This window comes from Diospyros lotus, chromosome 9 (assembly GCF_014633365.1).
Source record: "Diospyros lotus cultivar Yz01 chromosome 9, ASM1463336v1, whole genome shotgun sequence".
Classification (NCBI taxonomy): domain Eukaryota; kingdom Viridiplantae; phylum Streptophyta; class Magnoliopsida; order Ericales; family Ebenaceae; genus Diospyros; species Diospyros lotus.
In genome coordinates, this window is record NC_068346.1 from 11,824,749 (window position 1) to 11,849,911 (window position 25,163).

Below are 25,163 nucleotides of genomic sequence, written 5' to 3' on the forward strand. Positions count from 1 at the left end.
AGGATATTTTGGTATTTAATTTTTTTTATTTTTTAAATAAAATGATGGTCAAATCTGGTAAAGTAGGTAAATTATACAATTAGTTTGTTTGAAATGTTAAAAATATATTTTTTTTTTCATAAAAGTGGTTAAAAAAGAATTTTGTATTAGAGGGGTGGTTAGTTTTTGTAATTTCCACACAAAATATTCCTCACGCAAATTCTTGAATATTTAAATCGAACTTGTCAGAATCCAGAAAAAAAATACAAGAGTTATGTGTGGCATTTTCACATATCTGGAGAGGAAGAGTCGCTTCTTATTTATAGAAACGTTAAATGATAGGTGGCGGGGTCTTTCATAATTTTGAGATTATCTGTTTGAACTTTTAAAGAAAAGATTTTAAAGATAACAGTTTGTATTAAATATCGAGGGAATGCACAAGGAAAATTGTCCATGAGGGTCTCTCAAGACCTCATTCATGGGTCTGCTGAAGGGTCCCCAAGAGCCCCTCGCTTGAGAGGATCTCCCGAGTTCTTTGGCTCAAGATACTTTGTTCGAATCAATTAACTTAAATTATAATATATTAGTGATGCGTACATGACAAGGCCCATTTTCGAAAGGCTCACAAGCTCAAAAATAAGGGATTAGTATAAGGATTGAATTAAATAATTCTGCTGATTTCACTAGTTGATTTTTAACTATTCTTTAAGGAATGGTTAAAGTTGGGGCCAAGGAGTGAACGTTAGGGTCAAACAACTAAACTAAGTATATTTTGGTCCAAAAGTTGAAATCGCTCACCTTGGGCGCCCCTCACACTCGGTCCGACAGGACGTGGGAAAAGGTTAATCATGTTGACCAAGTCGGACGCAGTAGCTAGACCCAGCCTCACCGCGCACAAAGAGCCCCCTCACTTTAGAGAGAGGTACCCCACACTGCCGCTTGCGAGACTCAATCCTCAATCTTGGTCCAAAATTCACCACAAAAGGCATTTTGTGCCCCCTTCTTAACCAACTAGTATATTTTGTTAAATAGTTTCTTATTAGTTTAATAACCTTTTTAATAGGAGTTTTTTTTTAAAAAAATAATTCATCGTATATGTTTTGTTAATAATCTTTTTATAGGAGTTTAGAAAAAAGAATTTCTTCATAGACAATATTAATTCAACGCCTTTTAAGACAAATATGGTAATTAGGGGTGCCAATAGTCAATTTTGGTCAGATTTTTTAAAGAATATAAAAATTAAATCATGAATTACAATTTAAATATATCTCAATCTAAACCAAAAAAAATAGTAAAGATTACAATTTGAGTAGTTTTGAACCACTAGACAAAAAAAAAAAAGCACAAACAAAAATGTAAACATTGGCAACAAGTTCTATATTACCGATCATCTTATAGATTATATATACATCAGGATAAGAACCTGCATCTGCACATCCTTTCAATGTAAATTCTCTTTAATCCCCTTTGTAGCGTAAATAAAGAGGAGTGACATCTCTCCATTCCTTCACCCATCTTCAACCAAGCAAAAGGACCAGATCAACAAGGAGAGATCAAGCTGGCAAGATCAAGTTAAAGAGCAACAACAGCCCATCACCAGAGAAGAACCAAATCTGTTAGAGAAGGAACTCTTATAAGAGTTCAAGGGATTAGAACCATATGTACAATTCTAACAATATATATATATACAAGAGAATTGCTATTTGTTCAATAATCAGACAGTATTGGTTACAAACGTCCAAGACAAAACAGGGAGGGAGGGATCAAGCAGTGCAGGAGAATTCAGAACTAATCAAGGACAGAACACACTTGACATTACAGATTAGAACCACTTCACTAGAGTGTGTTGGGACTAGTTAGCCCAGAACAGCACACTTGTAGTAAGAAGGATTTCCTAAGCAAATTGGCAGGTTTGGATCCGCAGAAGCATGCATCAGGACGAGCAGATTTAATGGGAGATTCCAACGACTCTTTACTCCTTTCTTTTGACAGAAGCATCTGAAGGTTTGTAAGCGCTTCACGCATCCAATCATACCGGCAGGATTTGAATGCGTCCTCTATGTTAAGCTGTTTTAAAACAAGGAAAAGTTGTGTTCTGTACTATGATATGATTTGATAAACATGGTGCAAAACTATTTGAAGATTACTACTGAGCGTGCTCCAACATGTATTGTGCCATATACAGCAATCTCTAGCTAGCTACTCACCCATTTTCTGCCATAGATGGCCTGCTCAGGCCAGGACTCGAGCTCTTCCATCACCTCCATTGCATAGATATGACCTCTGCAACCTCCTCCCTTGCTGCAGCTGTTCTGGCTGCTCTTGCTTCGGAACTCCCAAACTCCCAGAGGCTTTTCCTGATTAAGCCACATTAAAAATTGCTTTGAGGTGACTTAATCATGAGAAACATTATTTACTGGCACTTTCATTTATAACCTAATTCAACTTCCAAAGATATATATATATAGATTGATATAGATCACTAAGGACACATAGGCACCTATTCACTGCCATCTCCTGTTTTCCTAAAATACAACAAATGCTCAACAAAACCCTACATTTGGGTCACATATATGCAAAGCATGCTGTAAGCAATTCAAGCGAGATTCACAATAAAGCAATAAAATCAATATCATATGCAGGCTCAATCAAGTTCACGGTGGTACATGAGAATTGTTTTTAGAATAATTCCATAAAACAGCAAGTTGAGAACTTATATCTTCATTGATCATTGGCCAATAATGTGTAAAATACCCACTGCAGCAGATAATAAATTTGAGAATATTATAGCTGTTCTTTTAACAATGTTTCAGTTCTTTTAGAAGATATTGTGCCTTGAATAAATAAATCTAACGCTTTGAGTCTTATAAGCCAAGTCAAAGTATAAGCAGTTTAAACTCTCTCTCAATAATGATTGACTTGGCATATTAAAGCTATCACATTTGTATTTAGAACAAGCAATACAAGTGCAACAAATTATTGTAGCTAAGCTTACACTAAGTCTTCCTTTGACTCCTGCTTCCTCCAGGGCCTCCCGGTGTACGGCTTCAGTGATACTCTCATCATTCTCCCATCCACCCTGGAGAATAGAGACATTACAATTAAAATGGAAAATTAATTCGCAAAAAACATTTATACCGGAAGATATAGACATTGGGGTCAAAAGTTGTACGCAATTTAAAGGGCATCAAGCCACACGTACCTTTGGAAACACCAGATCAGCATGTTTCGGTGTAGAAATCATGAGGACGTGTAACCTACTCTCTGATTTGCAAATATTATCCTCAACAACCTTCTCAAACCTATAAGGAATGCACCTGTTTTTTTGCACCAAATAAGTAAAAGAACCCAGGAAGAATAAAAAAGCAAATGGACTATGATCTATGCATTTAGACATCTGAAAGTCACTCATCATGTATAATCCAATTGAAATAAATGCCAAAAGCCCATTATGAATTAATTGCATGAAAAAACCATATATAGGCAAAAAAAGGCAAAGAAATGAGCTCCGGGCCTCAGCTTCAACAAATAGAGACAGACAATTACCACATACTCTGGACTCCAAAGCTGAGGACTAGTCTGAGACACTTAATTTAAATCATATGTGAACTCCAAAGGTAACCTTATCATGACTAGAGTTCTGAAGTATCCCAGGTTTTAGTTAGGAAACAATTTCTTGAGATGAAAATTAAGGTTATATATTGAAACTTGAAAGGGAAATGATTCATGGAAAACTTGTTCAAATAACATGAATTACAGATAATTTCATCCCTTGCTTTGCTCTCGCTATTTCTAGCGCCATTAGGTGACTAGTGCTAACAATTTGCTACCATCCTTAGTCAATTATGCTCCAGAAATACACTGGTTAGCATTTCTCTTCTGATTGGAGGAGTATCTTTATTATGAGAAAACACAATCAAGCTTATGCAGAAACTCATACATCCATTGATCTTTCTCATGTCCAAAAGAGTGATTCTCCTATTTGTCAGTCTTGTATTACCAATAATGCTAGTACACTTCTAATGTAGCACTACTTTCAGACAAAACACTTCTAATATAAGAAAAATATTATTTTTTTTCTTAAAAAACATAATATGTTCTGCCTCTTATCAGTTGCTTACCTAATAAACAAGTTCTACTAAAATAATTGACGCCATAATATACCACCACCAAATTAAATAGATGCACTTACTCCTACAAAAAAAATATATATGGTTGTCTTCTCATGTTCCAGAACATGGAGAAAATATGAAAAAACGTCACTTGTTGCAATTTAATTGATACCCTCCAACCAAAAACATCTTATCTTAAGTTTATTTTTTGAACCCATAATCCTTTTATTTACCATCAACATCCATGCCTGCTTAATATAAGCAAACTTTTAATATATTCTATTGACCCACTAAATGCTTAATCTTCTTTTCAGCCAATTGATGAAAATTAAGAGGAACAGAGTCAATAACTTCTCAATTTTGGCCTGTGCGTAAACATAAGACCCCAAGGCCAATCACACATTTCCTTCATAGTTTGTAAAGATGTACAAAAGAAGAAAAAAAGAAAAAAAAACAAGGAAAGAAAAGAAACATGTCACACAACTTGCAGCTGCAATAAATCATCCACCAGTGCAAATCAGAGTCACTACCAACTAGAAATCAATAAAGCCAACAAGAAACAAACAAGCAAATTGACACAAATTTGCAACGCTTGTGGTCCGCAAATGTCAGAAGTAATGGTCCAGTGGAACCCAGCTCTTGATTACTTTGTTATTCAATAATTGACGTATCAAGCTCCAACATCAAATTAAGGGAAGATGAGCTATACAATTGTTAGAAGTGACTTAACAAGGTATTATCAAGCTTTTTAGCAGTTGGGGATTCTGATTCTCTTATCTGGGATGAGAATCAATTTGGAGTTTACATTGTTAAATCAGGTAGTTTTGCAACTGACAAAACAAACTCGGCACCTCCTCTCACCCTACCCTTCTTATTTTCGCTCTCCATGTGTTGGAATAAAGTTTGGAGCATTACTGCTCTGCCAAAAGTCAACCACTTTACTTCAGATATTATCTATTACTGTTGGTGTTTAAGAGAATCCATATAGAAGATGTGCTTGGAGTACCAAATGTGAAATTTGCCCCAAAGAGGAGGAATCCATTGAGCATGTTATTGTCCATTGTGATTGGACTGGTGCTATTTAGTTTGATTCTGGTTTGCACTGTAAATTTGATCCCTTTGCACTGTCTGTCTTCTGCTCCCGAAATTTTAAATTTTTGAAGCTGTGTAATACGCTTTGGATACTGACACCTTTGGACTTCTAGTTCAAGTCTGTCGGTCTTTTTGGAAATTTAGAAACAGATGGATTTTAATGGGGTTCCAGTTGAGCCAAGAGCCGCCATTCACAAGGTAAATGTTGTGCCACAGACTATTTTGAGTATTCAAGTCCAGTCACTCTAATGGGGACAAATGGTGCAGACCAGAGACCACCTCAAGGAGATTTAGCCTTAGCTGTGATCTATTCCCAGGTTACCGGGGAAGCGGCTTTTAGAATTATTATGAGAAATCCCTCAGGCTATAACAGTGGTGGTGCTCTACGGCAACTCAGCTAAATGTGGAAATGCTACCATTTTGGATACATAACTTGCTTGCTTTGAAGCAAAATTCTATAATATACTGATTATACAAGAACATAGATCTATATAGCAGATCATGTTTCATCGATTTTATTACCTTATATACCAAGCTTGAGGATAACAACCAACAGCCGCAATTTCCACATCATTAAGGCCAAGACAGTGAAAGTAAATAAGAAAAGGAAAGGAGGCGAGAACATAACAACGATATAGACGGAGAAGCAAAGCATCAAAGTCAAAAAATAGCGGCGGTAACCGAAAGCGAAGGCTACGGGATCTAGCTAGAAAAAATGAACGCTTGTATAGTGTGTAAATATATATATATATATATAATAATGGTCTTGGTTTAAGAGATGAAGGGACTTATGAATGCTGCTATTAAGGCATAACGGGTCAGTCAATCTCTTAGACAGCTTTTTCATAGTAGGTTGAGTCAGGAGCGTTAAAGAAACGCATAAATCTCCCTTCTAAGGTTGGCATGTAATTGACTTGCCATGAGAAGAATCTCTCGAAGTCGACTTTACCCCTTTGCTTAGAGAGAGAGAGAGAGAGAGACTCACCCTGCAACTAGTCTGAACTGGTCCTCATACCGTTGCCGATGTCTCCCTGTCCTCGCCGGAGCCGGTGGACACAAGCTCATACTTTCCGACAACGTTAATCTTTTCTCCGAAAGAAAAGAAAGGAAAAATCGTTAGGTATTTACACGACGGACGGAGGGAAGAAGAAACGAACTCGAATGAGGAATTAATTAAGAAAATGAAAGGAAATCAAAATTACCCTCTCCTCTGGGATTCAAAGGCGCAAGGAAGAGGAAGAGGAAGAGGCATCCGTAAGATGGTTTTGTCCCAAAAGGCTATATAGAGGATTTAGGCAAAAAAACCAGGCCATGCTGTGGTGCCGCAAGGCTCATTTGATTATTTACAGTAGCAGAAGAAGACAGCATACGGCGAAATAATAAATGGGTACGTACGAGCGAACCACGGAGAGGCTGTGAGAAAACAGCAATAGCGTACGAATCTTGAACCCGCGCTAGAAGAAAAAACGAAGAAGAAGAAGAAGAAGAAGCAGAAGTAGCAGCAGCGAGAGAGAGAGAGAGAGGGGTACCGCAGATTCTTAATTGGATTCTTTGAGAGGAGCAAATTGAAAACTGATATTCTCTCTATATATAAACACGGCGCTGCTGTACTACCCCTAGAGGTCAAATGGATTTTTCTTTTTTTTTTTATTAATTTCGTTTAATTTTATAAAATAACGTTTGTTAAATAAGATATAAATAAAAAATAAAATATAAAAATATTTTAAAATTTATATTTTTTAATATATTTTTTAAACGTATCTGATGATATTAAAAAAATTATATGATTTTTTATTTTAATTTTTTTTATATTTATATATTTTTTTAATATAAGTATATCTTACCCATATAAATAAGAAAAATAATATTTGTGTTCTCTCGTACATCTTAAAAAACTTAATAAACAGTTTGATAAAAATTTTAAATTATTTCTCGACCTTATCTTAATCTTTTCATATTTTGATTCGAAAAATATTTTAATTTTATCTTAATACAATGTTACGTTACTTATTCTAACAAACGATATTATTCATATTCTTATTTTCTAAAATACAGATAGTGTTTTATTATTTGGGTAAATATTGATGCACCAAAACATTATATTGATGGAAAAATACTTTGATAAATCAAGTTATGGGTGGATGCATACATCTAATGAGATCAGATTTAATCACTGCCACTTAATAACAGTGTGAGGGCCTTTCTCATTTTACTTTGTCTCTATTTTTTTTACCGTCAAATATATAACATAAAGATAAAAAAAAATAACAAACACATAACGATAATAAAAATTAAAATATAATAATATCATTAAGCATCTAAACAAGTCTGTCTATAATCATAAATAAATTCTATAATATTAAAAATTTTACATATATAATCCTAATAAAAGTAATAAACTAAAAAACATGATTTTAAGTTACACAATAGTAATAATTACATGTCCACAATAAGATAAAAAAACTAGGAATTTGAATTGAAGTACTATTAATAATATAGGCTTTTATGATACCAATCCCAATCCACCATTTCTTTGATAAAGTTTTACATTCAAAAATTCTTAGTGTATCACTCTTGGTCAAAAAAAAACTTTTGCACCCAAAGTTCCTTTAGCCTATCACTCTTAGCCAAAAAGGACTCTTGCAGTCTTCTCAATTCTCAACAAAGTAATCAAAGACAAAAGATAATAAGAGTGCATTTGATTATAAATATAGAATTTATATGAAAAGTAAATATTTTTTAGATAATTAAATTATTTAAAATTAAATTTTAAAAAAATATTAATTAAAGGTATTTGACTGATTTAATTTTTTACCTAAAAATTATTGTACTTTTCTAACTTTTGATGTTTGATTGTCATTATTTTCTATAAAAATAATTATATACACACAGAGATAATCAATAATAAAATACACAAATTAATAATGAACTACATAAAATAATCAAATATATTCATATTCAAAAAATAAATCAAATATACATACTGTAACGCCCCGACCTCTTTAGGGCATTATATTATATGTTAGAATTTTTTTTTTATACATGAATCAAGCTAAAATTCTCAATACATTCATATAGTAATAATATTCCCAAAATTAAACTAAGGAAATGAAATACATAATTATTATTAGCGAAAACAAGAATCGAAACCTTAAAAACCATAACATACATGTGTTCATACATATTGCATGCCCGTCTCATTATTACAATAATCATTAAAATTCACATAACATAGATAAACAAAACAACGGGAACTTAGCCTTGCATAGGGCCCACAATAACCTCTATCACGATCATGCTTCAACCACACCCTTGCTCTTCCGATTGCTCGATTCGCCTGGAATGTGGAATATTCTAGGGACATACGTCCAACATTAGAAGATAAATCTTCTAAGTGAGAATTAAAATGACAGTTACATGAATGCATGATGCAATAATGTGAATGAACATATGCCCTAGTGTAACTTCCCTGACCCACCATCCTCGCACGGAACCCTACGTAGAATCCCGATCTGCTTTCAAGATAATCCTAACGTTGTTTCATTACTTGCCCTTAGGGAATTTCGGCTACACTATCAAGACGACATCTCAATCCCATGCACGAGTATCAATATGCCAATAATATCGTGCCATACAAATATCATAGTCCATCAATGCAACAATACACGTATAAATATGACACGATGCTCATATAATACATATAACTTAGCTACTATCGCGGCTATCATGCTCAACATAGACAATACATAATATGTATAAGCTTTTAGAGTAAAACCACTCACAAAATCAGGTGTAGGATAAAACTGTTCACCTTTAGACACAAACTCGAATTTCCTTGAAAAGCGTGCACTTGCCTCGATTTTTGTGTCAAACTTCGAAATTCACACCAACTACTTCACCTCAAGTATCAATGCACCATATCCAAGATATTTATTTAAATAATCATTAAAACCTATTTCCCCATATTTTTCTTACATTTTTTTCTATTTTTCTCCAATTAGTTTCTCTAACAATCCAAAATAAATACCTACATTAATAATTTTCTAAATATTTTTACACAAAAAAATCCTAAAATAATTTTCTAAGAATTTAAAAAAAAAATCAGAAAATACCAAAGCCCCACGCACCGGCATGCGTCTACGCGTGAAAATGAGAGTGAGACTGGCACATGAGCTTCACGCGCCGATCATCTTCTCTGACGCCGATACACCAAAAAATCGATATTTTTGCACCACAACATACTACAGGCCAAGTCAATCCCAATGGTACTTGAAATGGCTTAAAAGGATGGCCGAAAGTAGCTCGACTCGCAGCTCGAAGTCTCGGCCAGACGATCCACCTAAGGCTCCAGCGAAGCTTCGGATCTCCCTCATTTATGCTCCTTTGATCACCAAACTCTCTAGAAATACTCTATCACTCTCAAGAATCAAAAGCCTTCTATCCTTTCCACTCGATTCGACCTAAAACGCCTTCAATTTGAGCTTTAAATCTCTAAAGTTCTCGACCATTTCAACCCCTATTTATAGCCAAAATCAAACCACAAAACGACTAATCTCGCTTCACCCAAAGCCATTAATGCCTTTTTGTGCCCTAGATCCGTTCAAAACTCAACGAAATGGCCCCAAAATCTCAATCTTTGTGGCCAAACTTTCGGCCACTTTTGGCCGAAAGTTGGCTAATTTCGACGGTGATGAGGCCTTTTGTCGGCTAAGATCCTTGTCCAGGCCTTGCCTCGAGGCCTCTCATCCACTTCCTCGGGGTCTCCCATGGCTAAATTCGGTGATGGGATGGGCTGGTTAGCCATGGCTATTTTGGAAGTTTTCTTGAAATTGCCCTTTCACCCCCCCTTAACTTTTGAAATACATTTTTTACCTTTTCCTCAAGACCCCTGAATTTTTCCAATCTCAACATCATATTAGTTCCCAAACTTTCCCACTTACCTACCTAGCATGAGAACCGTCATACATCATAAATGCTAGGCTAGGTATTCACCAATAGCGAAAGCACGAATCGAACCTAAGCATACATCGAACCATATTAATATTACATGATCGTTTCAAAGATAATCCATAATACAAGACTATTCATCAACAAAACATAAGTTTTTCAACATGACTTGAAACATAACATAACTAGGACATGTTCGATTCTTCACAAAGAAGAAAAATACATAGAAACATCTTTATCAAAACCATGACAACTTGAATCGTTACATCTCGCCCATTTCTGTGCCTTCACTGCAAATCCCATTTGGAATGTTTGAATGTTCTAGGGGCATAGCCCACGTTAGATGATGAATCATCTAAAGGTACATCATTCATACCTCATGCGTGTATGCAATGCAACATGACATCATTCCTTTCGTTTGAGTCGATCACACCTAACTACTACTCTCCATTTTAACAGCCTCTTTACTAGGGCGAGGTGTATAGGTGCACCTTTGGCAGAGTAGCGACGTCAGTCCCTAATCCCAAACCCTTATGCTTTGCATGATCAATCATATCATCGTGAATATATGCATTATTCATCTTCAATACATGTAAATGCACTCTACATGATGCATAATATAACATGTAAATATGATACACAATCCAGTTGAATAGTACCACTTACCTTTAACAGAAAATTATCAACGAAACCTCGAAATTTGCATTAACCTCGATTTGCATGCACAGTCTTGATTTTTGTGCCAGACCTCGATTCTCGTTCCAACCACAAAATTCACACCAATCGTCACCTCAATCCTCAAAATACCTTATCCATCATTTTATTCCATCAAACATCATAATTTAAACTTTCCCATAATTTTCTCACATTTTCTTTATTTTCTTTCCATTAATATTCTAAAATAAATATCTATGCCCAATCTTGGGCCCTAAGGCACCCTAAACACCATATTCAATTAATAAATACCAACACCAATTTTTCATATTTTTTCCTCACATTTTTCTTTAATTTCTCCCTATTTTTCACCAAGAAAAATCTAAAATAAATATCTACATCAACATTTTTCCAAATCTTTTTACATAAAAATTCCTAAATTATTTTTCTATAAATTTCTAAAAAAATTCAGGAAAAAACTGTTTGACACGCGCTCTCATGCGCCTAGCGCTGGACTACGAGTGGGAGATGACGCGTGAGCCTCACGCTCCGATTTTCTTCTCTGGTGACGGCACACCGGCGTTGTGGGTTTCTGCTCTTGGGTTGCTCTTTTCTTTCGGTCAATCGCTATGGAACACTTGGATGCTCGAAAAGATGATCAAAAGGGCTTCAATCGAAGCTTCAAACTCTTGGCCAGTTCGTCGCCTTCTGGTGACTCCTCAAAACCCCACCAAACGCACGCGAAAACTCTCTATTTTTTCCAGAAATGATCCTTACACCTTCTAGAGAAAAAGCTCTTTATTCGCAACCTTTGATTTGCCTTAAAACGAGCCCAATTTCGAGCTTCAAATATGAAAGAATTCGGCCACTTTGATTCTCTTTTTATACTCAATACCGAGCCCCTAAATGATGGATCTTGCTTCATCCAAGGCCACTCATGCCTTCTCCTGCCCTAAATCTGTCCAAACCCATCGAAAATGGCCCTTCAACGACGATTTACAGTGGCCAACTTTCGGTCAATTTCTCAGCCATTTCAGTCCCTTTTGTCGGCCATGAATCATTTTAAGCCAAGCCCAGAGGTCCTCTAGCCCTTTTTCTCGAGTTTTTTGTGGCTGAAAGCGGTGATGGAATAGGTGGCCAGAAGCTTGGTCAGCCATGGCTGCCCAAACTTTTTGAAATTGCACTTTCACCCCTCTCAATTTTTGTAATGCATTTTTGACCCTTTCCACAAGACCCCTGAGTTTTCCAAAACTTCTGTTGTGACCCTCACATTTTAAAATTCTTGTTTGAGCCCCGAAGTTTAGGGAATAATGTCGTTTCGACCTCTCTCGAAAATTTTCAATATTACACTTAGACCCGAATCTTTATTTTGGCCGTAAACCCTTTTGTTTCTTCCTGAAACCACTGAAGGGTTGCTCCTTATGTAATATTTAACTTCTGTGAAGGTTCCATTGTCTTTTTGGAAGCCTCTTATGATAATTCAATTTTTCAGTCTGATTCGAAACTATATCGAAAATCGTTTCAAATTTGATTTCTTTCAGTGTCATAAATCATATCTCAAGATGCTCGTCAATACTGTATCCTTTTCATTAGACCTCTCGACTGACTGAAATTGACAATCTATTTCCTAAATCTTTAAAGACGACTAATCTAACATTATGAAATAACGAAATATGTTATATATATTATTCATTTCAAATATAGGGTCTTACAAGAAATCCACAGCCGCCGCCATAGCTCGCCCAGGACCGATGGTTGCTGATGGCCAATGGCCATTGCTCATTGCTTGCCATTCAGCCATAACCGCCATCAGTGGTCGTCGTTGTCGTCGCTTGCTAATGGCCGATGGTTGCTAGCCACAACCACCAATGGCCGATGGCCGCTACTCATTGCTCGACCATAGTAGGTGGGTTTTTCCATTTCCATGTAAAATGAAATCTAACCCCTCATCCCCCTAATGAGAAAATCAATTCCAACAAAAGTGAAAAAAAACATCACGGATCACAAGTTGAAAAATATTTTTCATGAAAAATTTGACCAATCAAACACCTCAAAAGTTGGAATTTGGGTGAAAAATGATCATTTTTCATAGAAATAATACCAATCAAACAGACCCTAATAACATCATAAAAACCTTTTACCTTCATCAAGTTGGTGTTTCTCGAATTGTAATAGTTACTTCTGTAACTTCTACAACTAAGTTTGAAGCAGTTGTATCCTCAAAATTGTAATTTGTCTTTTTGTGATATCTATTTCCAGAAAATACATTAGATGATGATTCTCTTTTAGTTTTTATACCTCCTATGTCAACATCATTGTCTAAACCTATGTTTTGAACTTTCACAGTCTTATCAAGATTGATATTATTGAATGACTTAGTAAAAACTTCCACTTGTCATATCCCTTCTTGCCACCATTGTTATCTCATTGCATATCTCTATTTTCTTATTCAAGTACTTTTCATAATTAGGATGTGCCCACAAAATCAAATATACAATAAAACAAAGTTCAAATTTAAATTATTAATATAAAACAAACAAACAAAATAAAGAAAAATAGTTACTATTATTTTTCCATCATATACATCCTTTACAACAATTATCATCTTAATACAACCGTCCTAACCAAAACTACTTTTCTCCTTAAGTTAGCCTATAATTCTCCATTTCTTCTTCATTGTCTTCAAATAATTTTCAACATGATCAAGAACACAATCCACCCTAAATGTCAAGTTGATTTCTCTAATAATAAGTCTGAAAACTTTCAAACTTTAAAGTGGAAGAAGGTTTATTCATTTTCGTAACCTCCTCAATTAAGATTTGAAGTAGCATATAGGACATAGTTTTAGTCCACCTAAATTGTTTTGCTTTACCTTTGTTCTCCTTTACTTTGCTCACTTTTACAACTATCATGAAAAAATATAGATAAAGGAATATTATCATCTCTTCTATGTTTGTTGCAATATAGTCATTCCACATAGTTGAGGCAATCATATCTCTTTTTCATGCCCATTTCCTTTGTTCTCCTCTTTTCTCTCTTTGACTTAAAAAATTTCTTTGTGTTGTTTTAACTTCATACAAAAATGTCTTTCATAATAAAATCATTAGAATATACTCTCATTATATGGTTGTGTAGAGTGCAACTAGCAAGTACAACATCAACTTATGTTTTGTATGATCAATATGGACTAGAATCTATTGTACAAAATCATTTTTTTAGTATACCAAAACAACATTCAATTGAGGTTCTACGTGAAGAGTAACGAAGATTAAACAGCTCATTTTCATTTTCAAGTGCATGATTAGTAAATTCCTTGAGATGATATCGAACATCACGATATGGAGTTCTTATTCTATTTCAAGTGCTATAACCAACATTGCTAAGATAATATTTTACTACAAATTTAATACAAAATATATTACAACTAAAATATATCTATATTTGTATAATTATATTTATAAATATAATGAATTCTAATTCTATGAATACCTTCAGGAGTCTTAAGCCCCCCCAAGTCTTGATAATGTATCATTTAGAACACATGAATCATGTGCACTTCCTTCCCAACTAGCTAAAACATAAGTAAATTTTAAATCAAAAGATATGAGTGCCAACATATTTTGTGTAGTCGCATCCTTTTGACCATGGAATTTCCCTTAAAGTTCAAAAGGTACATTTTCTTGAATATGAGTTCCATCAAGTGCTCCAACATAATCCTAATTGATAAAAAGATATTTGGTGAGAACTTTGTCTTTTACTAATTAAATTGGAAAACTAAATATATAGAAATAACTGGTTATCTTAAAATAAGGTTAATATCTTTCATTGTTGACTATTTGTGCAAGGGTGGAGCTTTCAAGGTCTTTAATGACATATTTGTATAATTCTAGAATTGTAGATAACATAATTCTAAATACAATTTCAACCGATCTATAGAACTTTCCACCAATAAACTGAAATCTAATATTGTGTCTTATTATTTGTAAAAAAATCATCACTTGCTCCATGACACTCATATTTGAAGTTGATTGTAGTAGTTTGAGTGCTTCTAAGAGATCACACAGGTAGTGAAATGCTTTTGATGTCATACAAAGTTATTTAACACAATGCCTATCAATTCGATTTAATAGGAGTATTTAATTTTTTTTTTTAAAAAGGTTGAATCAACACAAGCTTTTTTTAATATACAATTAATGTTGGTCCCTTAAGAAATGACCACTGAAGATGGGAGGTGAATTGAGTGTTTAAAGTTTTTAACGATTTTAAATAAGATTATTGATTAATGATTTTATTAAAGAATATGTTTAATAAATATGTATAGATAGTGTTTGAGATTGAAAATAAAATGCAAACCACAAGATATAGAAAAAATAAATAAAATGAGATACAAGACAATTTTTAGTAGTTTGGTATTTCAACACACACCTAGTACACTTTTTCAAGGTCTAACCACCCTTGGAGTTCTAATAATCTCACTAAAATTTTCTCTCTAACTTATCTTGGAATTTAGATACATCCTATAATAACCCGCCCCTCCCAAGGCGTATCACTATTTTGCAATTTTTTTAATATATATATTTTTTTCTCGCAACACCATCTCAAAATTCCCAAAACCATATTTAAAATCCCTAAACATATATATTTAGCATTCTAAATGATAAGTTAAGGAATGAAAAATTAAATACTTGCAAAAGTAGAATCAAAACCTGATGAGATATTATAATCACAAAAGAAATCAAACTATACAATATTGTTCTCAATAACCATAAAAAATTACAATATTTGACAGACAAATTAACATATTGTTGATTAATGTGATTCAAAATTGCATTAAATGTTTTATCATTTATATTTTGATATACAATCTGATTGCATGTTTTTATAGAAATTGAGTTTTATTTATATTCATTTGATTTGAATTTAAATGTTGTATATACTCTATTGATTATCATGTGGGTTAAGTTTATGTGAGCTATTATGGGTTAAGCCCATATTCATATGTTTCATCCGTGTTGCGCTAGCTGTTGGCCCAACCCATATCCAGTCCCTTAACTTGCTACTATAAAAGGGTTTTGATGGTGCCCTAATCTCTATATTGTTCTCTCTCACTCATTTTTTGAAACTCTAATCTGCGCTTGAAATGAGACACCTTTTTCGTGAATACTTCTCTTAATCGATCAGTGTTTTTTAGTTTTATGGTAAGATCGTTTGGTAAGTAAAGGTATTGTGTAATTTCTTTCGTGTTTTAATCGCCTGAGACGTGTGAGATTGGTAGAAATTTGATAGAATGGATACTTGTCTTGATCGTGAGATCAACCTGAACAGAACTAGCACTTGTTCTCGTTTCTGTATTATGTTTCAGTTTTCTCTTTTTGCAATACTATTTTTACTTCAATTGTGATCTTGTAAACTGATTGTAATCTTGAGATTTTAGTGGATTGACTAGAGGCGAAGCCTCTACCGTGAGTAGGATCTATTTTAATCTAAACACGTAACTTGTTGTGTTGATATTTTGCGTGTGTGAGTTGTGTTATAATCTTTCAATTTCTATTTTCATTTTTACGCTTGATCTAGTGTTTAGCCAATAAGTAGGTTGGGTTATAAAACCAACAACTGGTATCAGAGTCACGGGGATTCAAGATCTCGATCAAGCCATCTCCGATTCAAAAGGTAAAACGAAGATCCAGTTAGATCTTCAACATAGTAAGGGTTTCTTCTTCTCAAATACTATTCTACCCTAATTTCTGTTGAGTAAATATTTGTCTACACTAATCTATTTCATGTATGCTACATGCCCTAATTTTTCGTAAGTTCTTGATCTTGATTCAGTTCTATGTGTGATTTACATTATTCTATTAACCCTAGACTATCTTGAGTTCTTGTTTGTTTTGAAAACCTAATTTAGGTTTAAATAATTTCTCAATAATAATTTCTATTTTTTCCTCGTATACAGAATCTAAAAAAAGATTTATATATTATTTGTATCTTCAAAGTTTCTATTCCTATTTCTACTTTGAAAATTTTCGTTAAGTCTCAGTTAATCCAAGTATCACCTGTGATTATCATTTTGTTTTATAGTTCATAATAAAATTGCTCCATCTAAGTATGAATTAAAAAAGTTTGATGGTAGTGGTGATTTCTCTTTATGGAAAAGTAAAATGAGAGTCATCCTGGTTCAAAACTAGTGCTCTGAGGCACTAGATGAACCACCTAGAACTGAGAAGGATAAGGTAAAACCCCCTCCTACCCCTGAAATGTGTAAGATAAATCAATTAGCTTATAGGATTATTATTTTAAATCTTTCTAATAAAAAACTTAGGCAAGTAAATAAGGAGGATACTCCATTAAAGGTTTGGACCAAACTAGAATCTCTTTATATGACTAGATCCTCGACTAGTAAGATTTATCTAAAAGAAAAACTTTTTTATTTTAAAATGAATACCTATAAATCTCTAGAAGAGAACTTAGATGACTTTAATGTCATTGTAATAGGCCTAAAAAATATTGATGAGAGTATTTCAAAAGAAAATCATACTGTAATTCTTTTAAATATTTTGCCTAAATCCTATAGAGATCTAAGGACAGTTATGCAATATGGTAAAACTTCCATATCCTTAGAGGATGTAGTATCCACTCTAAGATCAAGAGATCTTAAAGATGACAAGAAAAATAAAAAAATAAATAATGTAGAAGGCTTAAGTGTAAAGGGTAATTGGGATCAGAAATCAAAGCCTAAAGGCAAAGGCAATTCTAGGGGAAGAAGTAAGACGGGGTCTAATTCTAAAACTAGAGGATCAAGTAGAGGATCCTCAAAAACAAGAGCATGCTGGTATTGTAAGAAAAATGGGCACTTAAGAAAGAATTGTTTTAAAAGAAAGAAAGACTTAGAAAATAAAAATAATAGTAATCAAGATGCAGCAAATTTGATTGATGAGTATGATAGTGTAGAGGGTTTAATACTCTCTGAACATGCTTCAGGAGATGAGTGGATATTAGATTCAGGTTGTACATTTCACACGACACCTAGGAAAGACTGGTTGCTTAACTTTCAGCACATTGAGGGTAGGAAAGTCCTTATGGGTAATAACCAATCCTGCAATATAATTGGAATAGGGTCAGTTAGATTTAAGATGTGGGATGGAATGTACAGGACTTTAGATAATGTAAGATATGTGCCCAACCTTAGAAGGAATCTGATTTCCCTAGGCATGTTAGATTCAAATGGAGGGTCTTATAAGTCTGAAAATAGTATTCTTAGGGTTATGAAAGGATCCATGGTAGTTATCAAAGGAATCCTTAAACAAGGATTATATGTTCTGCAAGCAGAGACAATCTCTGGCAGTGCTGCAGTTTTATCTTCAGAAAATGATGACACTGCATTATGACATAGAAGGCTAGGTCACATAAGAATAAAAGGTTTACAAAAATTAGGTAAACAAGGCATCCTAGATCCTAAGAAGATTAATGATTTACACTTTTTTGAAACATGTGCCTTGGGAAAGTCTCACAAGTTGCAGTTTGCACCTGCAACACATAAGTCTAAAAGTGTCCTAGATTATATTCATTTTGATCTTTGGGGATCTCCCCAATTCCTAGTTCCCTATCAGGTGCCTAGTATTTCCTTTCTTTTATAGATGACTATTCTAGGAAGGTATGGGTTTATTTCCTTAGGCATAAAAATGAAGCCTTTGCAAAATTTAAGGAATGGAAGACCTATGTAGAACTCCAAACAGGTAAGAAAATAAAGACCCTAAGAACATATAATGGCCTGGAATTTTGTAATCATTAATTCACAATTTTTTGTAAACAAGTAGGCATTGCAAGGCATAGAACTTGCAGTGAAACACCTCAACAAAATGGTGTTACTGAGCGAATGAATATGACAATCCTAAATAAGGTTAGATGTCTTCTAAGGGATTCTAACTTGCCTAAGAAATTTTGGGCTGAAGCAGTCTCAACTGCTTGCTATCAAATAAACAAATCCCTTTCCTCTACCATAAATTTTAAGACTCCAAAACAGTTATGGAGTGGAAAATTACCCATATTAGGCCACCTTAAACCATTTGGATGTATTACATATGTCCATAAGAAAGAAGGGAAGTTAGACCCTAGAGCCAAAAAAATGTATTCTTAGGATACCCTTAAAGGGTAAAATGATACAAGCTATGGCTGATTGATGAAAAGAAAACAGCCATCAGCCAGGATATAGTATTCAAAGAATTAGAATACTATATGCCAAATAAGGTGGAAAACTCTAAGGCAGACCAAACCAAAACTTTTCACTTTGAGATGGAAAGAAATAGTTCGAATGATATGATAGTGAAGCCTAATTTAGAAAGTCCTCAACTTTCTAATTCTCCAGAAAATGTTGAATCTGAAATAGAGATTGAAGAGAATGAGAGTTCAACTGAAGCTATTCCTGAGTTGGATGATTATATCCTATCTAGGGATAGAGTGAGGAGAGAAATAAAACCACATGCAAGGTATGTCCATGCAGATGTTATTGCCTATGCTCTTAACATTGGAGATTCAATTGAGCATAATAAACCTGTTAGTTATCAAGAAGCTTGCTTTAGTAAGTATAGAACTAACTGGTTAAAGGTAATTAAAAAAGAGATATAATTTCTTGAAAAGAACAATACCTGGATACTTGTAAATAAATCTAAAGACCAAAAGGTTATAGGCTGCAAGTGGATATATAAAAGAAAGTCAGGTATTCTAGGTGTAGAACCAGCCATATTTAAGACAAGGGTAGTAGCTAAGGGATTTTCCCAACGAGAGAGCATAGACTACCATGAAGTGTTCTCCCCTGTAGTAAAACATACCTCAATAAGATTAGTCTTGGCCCTAATAGCTTTACATGATTTAGAGCTTGAATAATTAGATGTCAAGACTGCTTTTTTACACAGAAACCTAAAAGAGATGATATATATATGGACCAATGTATCTAGTTTGCAGCAAAGTGCACCCTAGGTCGTCTCTCACAAGGAGCCTCACCTTCTTCTACCAACAAGGAGAACCAATATAAACAACAGTTTGTTTATGGGGGGGGGGGTTGACAGAAAACTAAGTAACAAAACAGAAACAAAATGATAGATGAAAATCAGTAAATGAAATGCAACCGGCTGTGTATTTGTCCCCTATGTGAAATCTTCCTTGTCCAACCTATAAATCTTGGCTTGTTAGATGTTTTAATCTCCGGATATCAAACTTAAAGCATCCCCAACAACCGTCCAAGGATTAGAATGATTGGAATAACAAAATGAATACAGAAATCTCTTATAAACAAAATGCAACCATTCACTCTCTATTCAACCTATCCGGAGCTATGCAAGAACAACCATTCAAGCACATTATATTCAATTCCGAGATGTTATACCAACCGGCTACAACATTTTGCTCTCTTAAGCATTTAACAGAAAATGAATCCATGCAAATTCACACAAACCTGCTATGAACTCCATGCATTCACAAATCTGCTCAAACTAAACCAAATGGAAATGAATAAGAAACAAACAACAAACCAGGTTTTTGTAGCTCATCCGGGACTCAGATTCCACATGGGTTCAAGATACACAACCAGTTACAATAGCTCTAGCCTTTCATTACAGCAAGGAAGACAAAATGGAGACAAAGAAAATGAATAAAAACAGAAAATGCTAACAACAATAAAAATGGCCAGAATCTCTTCTCCTTCTCTCTTCTCTCCAATCCCCCTGGAAATAAGTGCTAAGAAGCCTTAAATACATGGCTAAGAAAGGAAGAGCTAAGAAGGCTAGGGTTGGGCCTAGCCCAACAAAAAAACAAAGAAATAAGTGAGCCCAAAATAGCAAAATTGAGCAGCCCAAATCTGCTCCTTGAAAGTGAGCCCAAACTCCTTTAGATGAGCCACTTCTCTAGCCCATCCAATATTCCCTAAAGCTAAGCAAGCCTGGATCCATAGAAGTAAGATAGAAAATAGTGTAAGGACGATTTGAAGTATAATAAAATAGAAACAATGAAAGATTAGCAAAAATTACTTCAAATGGCCTAATAAGACTGAGGTGAAATGCCAAAATATAGTATAAATATGCATGCTATCAACCAACCTATAGGTTTCATAGAAAAACGAAAGGAGAACAAAGTTTGTTTGTTGCAAAGGTCTCTCTATGGTCTAAAGCAGTCTCCTAGACAATGGTATAAGAGGTTTGATAAGTTTATGCCCAAATAAAATTACACAAGATGTAATTTTAACCATTCTGTTTACTATAAACAGCTTAAAGAGAAACTGTTTATATATCTCCTCATATATGTAGATGATATTCTTATTACATGTACGAAAAATGGAGAAATAAATAAATTGACTCAAGACCTTAAGTCAGAGTTTGAAATGAAAACTCTAGGTGCAACAAGGCGTATTTTGGGAATAGACATTAATAGAGATAGAAATAGAGGTACTTTAACCTTGTCCCAATCTAGTTATTTGAAGAAAGTAATAAATCTTTTTGATATGTAAGACTGTAAAGCAGTCTCTACTCCTATTCCCCCACACTTTAAGCTTCATGCTGTAAAAAATGGTTTACCTAAGGAAGAAGCTGAATATATGAAGAAGGTTCCCTATTCTAATGTAGTGGGAAGCCTAATGTATGTCATGATAGAAACTAAACCTAACATAGCCTATGGAGTCAGTATAGTAAGTAGATTCATGAGCAATCCTTCTAAAGAGCATTGGTCAGTTGTTAAGTGGATTCTTAGGTATCTAAAGGTGTCTATGGATAAGGGTTTAGTGTTTAGCTCTAACACTGAAAATTCCAACTGCATTCAGGGTTATTGTGATTCTGATTTTGTAGTTGACTTAGATAAGATAAGGTCCTTATCAGAATATGTTTTCACAATAGGTGGAAATGTGATAAGCTGGAAATCAAATCTCCAGCACATAGTGACTTTATCAACCATTGAGGCAGAATATGTTGCCTTAACAGAAGCCATGAAAGAGGCAATTTGGTTGCAGGGAATAGTTAGAGAGTTGGGTTTAGGTGACCAAATCCCTAGGGTATTTTGTGATTCTCAAAGTGCCATTCATCTCTCAAAGAATAGTGCGTTTCATGAGAGAACCAAGCACATAGATGTGCGTCTTCATTTTGTTAGGAATATTATATCCAAAGGACAAATTAAGCTAGAAAAGATTTCTACAATAATAAATCCAGCGGATATATTAACTAAACCTATTCCAGTAGCTAAAATTGAGCAAGCCTTAGATTTGCTCAATGTTCTTCCAATGTAGCTTTGGAAGACATGCAGGGGTCTTTAGTAAAAAATCCACTATTTAATCCATTCTTGAATCAAGGTGGAATTTGTTGATTAATGTGATTCAAAATTGCATTAAATGTTTTATCATTTATATTTTGATATACAATTTTATTGCATGTTTTTATAGAAATTGAATTTCATTTATATTCATTTGATTTGAATTTAAATGTTGTATATACTTTGTTGATTATCATGTGGGTTAAGTTTATGTGGGCTGTTATGGGCCAAACCCATATTCATATGTTTCATCCGTGTTGCGCTAGCTATTAGCCCAACCCATTTTCAGTCCCTTGACACGCTACTATAAAAGGGCTTTGATGGTGCCATAATCTCCAGATTGTTCTCTCTCACTCATTTTCTGAAACCCTAATTGGCATTTGAAGCGAGACACTTTTCTAGTGAATCCTTCTCTTGATCAATCGGTGTTTTTGGTTCTATGGTAAGATCGTTTGGTAAGTAAAGGTATTGTGTAATCTCTTTCGTGTTTTAATCGCCTGAGACGTGTGAGATTGGTATAAATATGATAGAATGGATACTTGACTTGATCACAAGATCGATTTGAATAGAACTAGAACTTGTTCTTGTTTTTGTATTATGTTTCGGTTTTCTCTTTTTGCAATACTGTTTTTACTTCAGTTGTGATCTTGTAATCAGATTGTAATCTTGAGATTTTAGTGGATTGACTAAAGGTGGAGCCTCTGCCGTGAGTAGGATCTATTTTGATCTGAACACGTAACTCGTTGTGTTGATATTTTGTGTGTGTGAGTTGTGTTGTAATCTTTCGATTTTTGTTTTCATTTTTACGCTTGATCTGGTGTTTGGCCGAGAAGTAGGTTTGGTTATAAAACCAACACATATAAATAGTTGTAACATGAGTGTAAGACTTATTACATGACTATTAGTACAATCACATCTCAACAATCTCTTTTTTTCCCACTACTCGTCTCACCTGGAAGATTGAATATTTCAAGGACAATTCAAATTAAAAGAAGAATCTTCTAAATGAGGGTTTCAAATAATTTTCATGAATGTATGATGCATGGACATGAATCAATCGACACCTTAGGATAGCTTTTGTTAGCATTCTAACCCCAACACCAAACCCTCGACAGTCATCTCGACAATCACACGCGACACGGGATACTTCTACGGTCATTCCAACAAAACTCACATGGGGAAATGCAAGTCACGCTACTGAGGCAACATCCCATCCCATCATGGTCAACATGAATCACACAATTATCGATATGCTAATAATTTTATGCTCAATGCAATATCACAATTACTGATGCAATATAACATGCACATATATGACAAGATGCATATAAATCACATATATTTTGGCAACTCTCATGAAATTCACACTCAATTTAGGTAAATCATTTCACATATAAATTTTTGAAAAAAATCACTCATCTTGTCCTAGCTGTTTAAGCTTTCTTGAAACTCATGCCCTACCTCGAAACACATGCCCTAATATTTTTCCTAACAAAATTTTAGGAAAATTAATAAAATTAAATTCCCTAATTTTTTTAGAATTTTTCCATTTTCCTTTATTTTTTCCTTTTTTTCTATTTTTATCTTACCTCACTTGCCTACACACGCTCGCACCCATGTGCCTTGTGCATGCTTTTCATGCACCTTCTCCGACCTTTCTCTTGCTGGTCGGCCACTAGTTTTGCTTGTTTTCCTTATTTTTCTTACTCTATTCTTCCTGCCGAACATGATGGACCCCCTGATGGCTTGAAAATTCGATCAAACCCCCTCGATTTGGCTAATTAATTCTCGACTCCAACAAATACCTGATTTTTTGGCGAGCCTTCGAAACACCCTCAAACCTATATCAAAATTTCTCAAACTCTCCGGAAATCTTCTTCTTCCCTTGGAGATCAAAACCCCCTATCAATATCCCTTAATTTCTTCCCAAATGCTTGAATTTTTTGACTAAAAATCGATGAAACCCTCGACCACAAACCTAACTATTTATAGCCTTTTTTGGCTGTTCCTTTAGCCAATCAAAATGCTTCCTTATACTAGACAAATCTAGTCAGGCCATAATGGCCTTGCCATCCTTTCCAGACGTCGATTTGACGTTTGTGGTTGCTGACAACATATAGTGTGTTCACATTACTTATTGCGAATTAGTCCCCCAACTTTTGATTTCTTTCACTTTGGTCCCTTGCCCTTAAGTCCTTAGATTTAAAAAATTACACTTAGTCCCCGCAACTTTAAAAAATTACACTTTTACCCCTTAATAACTTTAAAAAATTACACTTTTACCCCAATAAAAATTACACCTAAGTACAAAACATTTTGGGTATTACACACCCCTGGATTTCAATGGCTCCAGCTAGAGATGGCAAACGGGCTGGGCCGGGCCGAGCCGGCCTGCCACCAAGTGGCCGGCCAAGCGGGCCGGGTCAAATCGGCCCGCTTAAAAACGGGCCAGCAGATTGCTGGCCCTAGCCTGGCCCTACATGAGCCCGCCCAATTTTTTTGTTTTTTTTTTTTTTTGTTTGATACCATTTTTGGCCATTTAGCCCACTTTGACTACGTGGCCCACTTCCGTTTACCTACTTCCTTCTTTAGTTGCAGGCCAATTCCCTTACGCCTGCCATTCTCAAAGTTGTAATGTATTATATTAGAAGTTACAAAATAGACAAATAATTTTACAGATATTTAAAACAATTAAAATTAAATTAAATAAGAAAATGGCAACCACCACAACTAAAATGCTATAAGGTTACACATTGTATCAAAGAAAGTGGTATGTGGCAATAAACTGGTAAAGCAATCCAATCACAAAACATTCAACTATCTAACCAGAGAAGAAATTAAAATTACTACTACATGAGCATACAAATTCCAGATGAAGAAAAACAACCTGCTCAAAGAGCCATTTCTGGAGGCCAAATTACAAATAAGAAGAAAAAAAATTAAAAATTATGCCTCTAATCTTCATCCTCTTCATCAACAACAACATTTGAGTCTTGTTTAGAAAGTCTTATATCATCAATGCTTGACTCCTCCTCCTCATCATCATCTATAATAAAAAATTACATATATTAATTATTTATCATATAAGAGAAA

At 34.5% G+C, this 25,163-nt stretch overlaps 1 protein-coding gene across 2 annotated transcripts; it reads right to left on the reverse strand.

Annotated features, from left to right (window-relative positions):
• Nucleotides 1-1,641: 1,641 nt before the first annotated feature.
• On the reverse strand, nt 1,642-6,750 carry LOC127810422 (nudix hydrolase 13, mitochondrial-like). 2 transcript variants are annotated; one of them, XM_052349913.1, is made up of 6 exons: nt 6,579-6,750; nt 6,169-6,267; nt 3,182-3,296; nt 2,975-3,058; nt 2,187-2,336; nt 1,642-2,046 (listed from the first exon to the last, which is right to left on the reverse strand). In XM_052349913.1, the coding sequence occupies exons 2-6, from the start codon at nt 6,246-6,248 to the stop codon at nt 1,816-1,818; spliced, it is 660 nt and encodes a 219-aa protein (XP_052205873.1). In that variant the 5' UTR covers nt 6,249-6,267; nt 6,579-6,750; the 3' UTR covers nt 1,642-1,815. The 2 variants fall into 2 exon arrangements, with proteins under 2 accessions (XP_052205873.1, XP_052205872.1); XM_052349912.1 differs by having other exon boundaries at nt 6,386-6,750.
• Between the last annotated feature and the right edge of the window lie 18,413 nt (nt 6,751-25,163).

Bases quoted from the DNA above. Each gene is read 5' to 3' on its own strand.
- LOC127810422 (XM_052349912.1), bottom strand. From the start codon at position 6,435: ATGCCTCTTCCTCTTCCTCTTCCTTGCGCCTTTGAATCCCAGAGGAGA. The intron at 3,297-6,168 runs GTGAGTCTCTCT...GCAAAAAAACAG, and splicing joins CAGTTCAGACTAGTTGCAGG to GTGCATTCCTTATAGGTTTG. The intron at 3,059-3,181 runs GTACGTGTGGCT...TCTATTCTCCAG, and splicing joins CTGATCTGGTGTTTCCAAAG to GGTGGATGGGAGAATGATGA.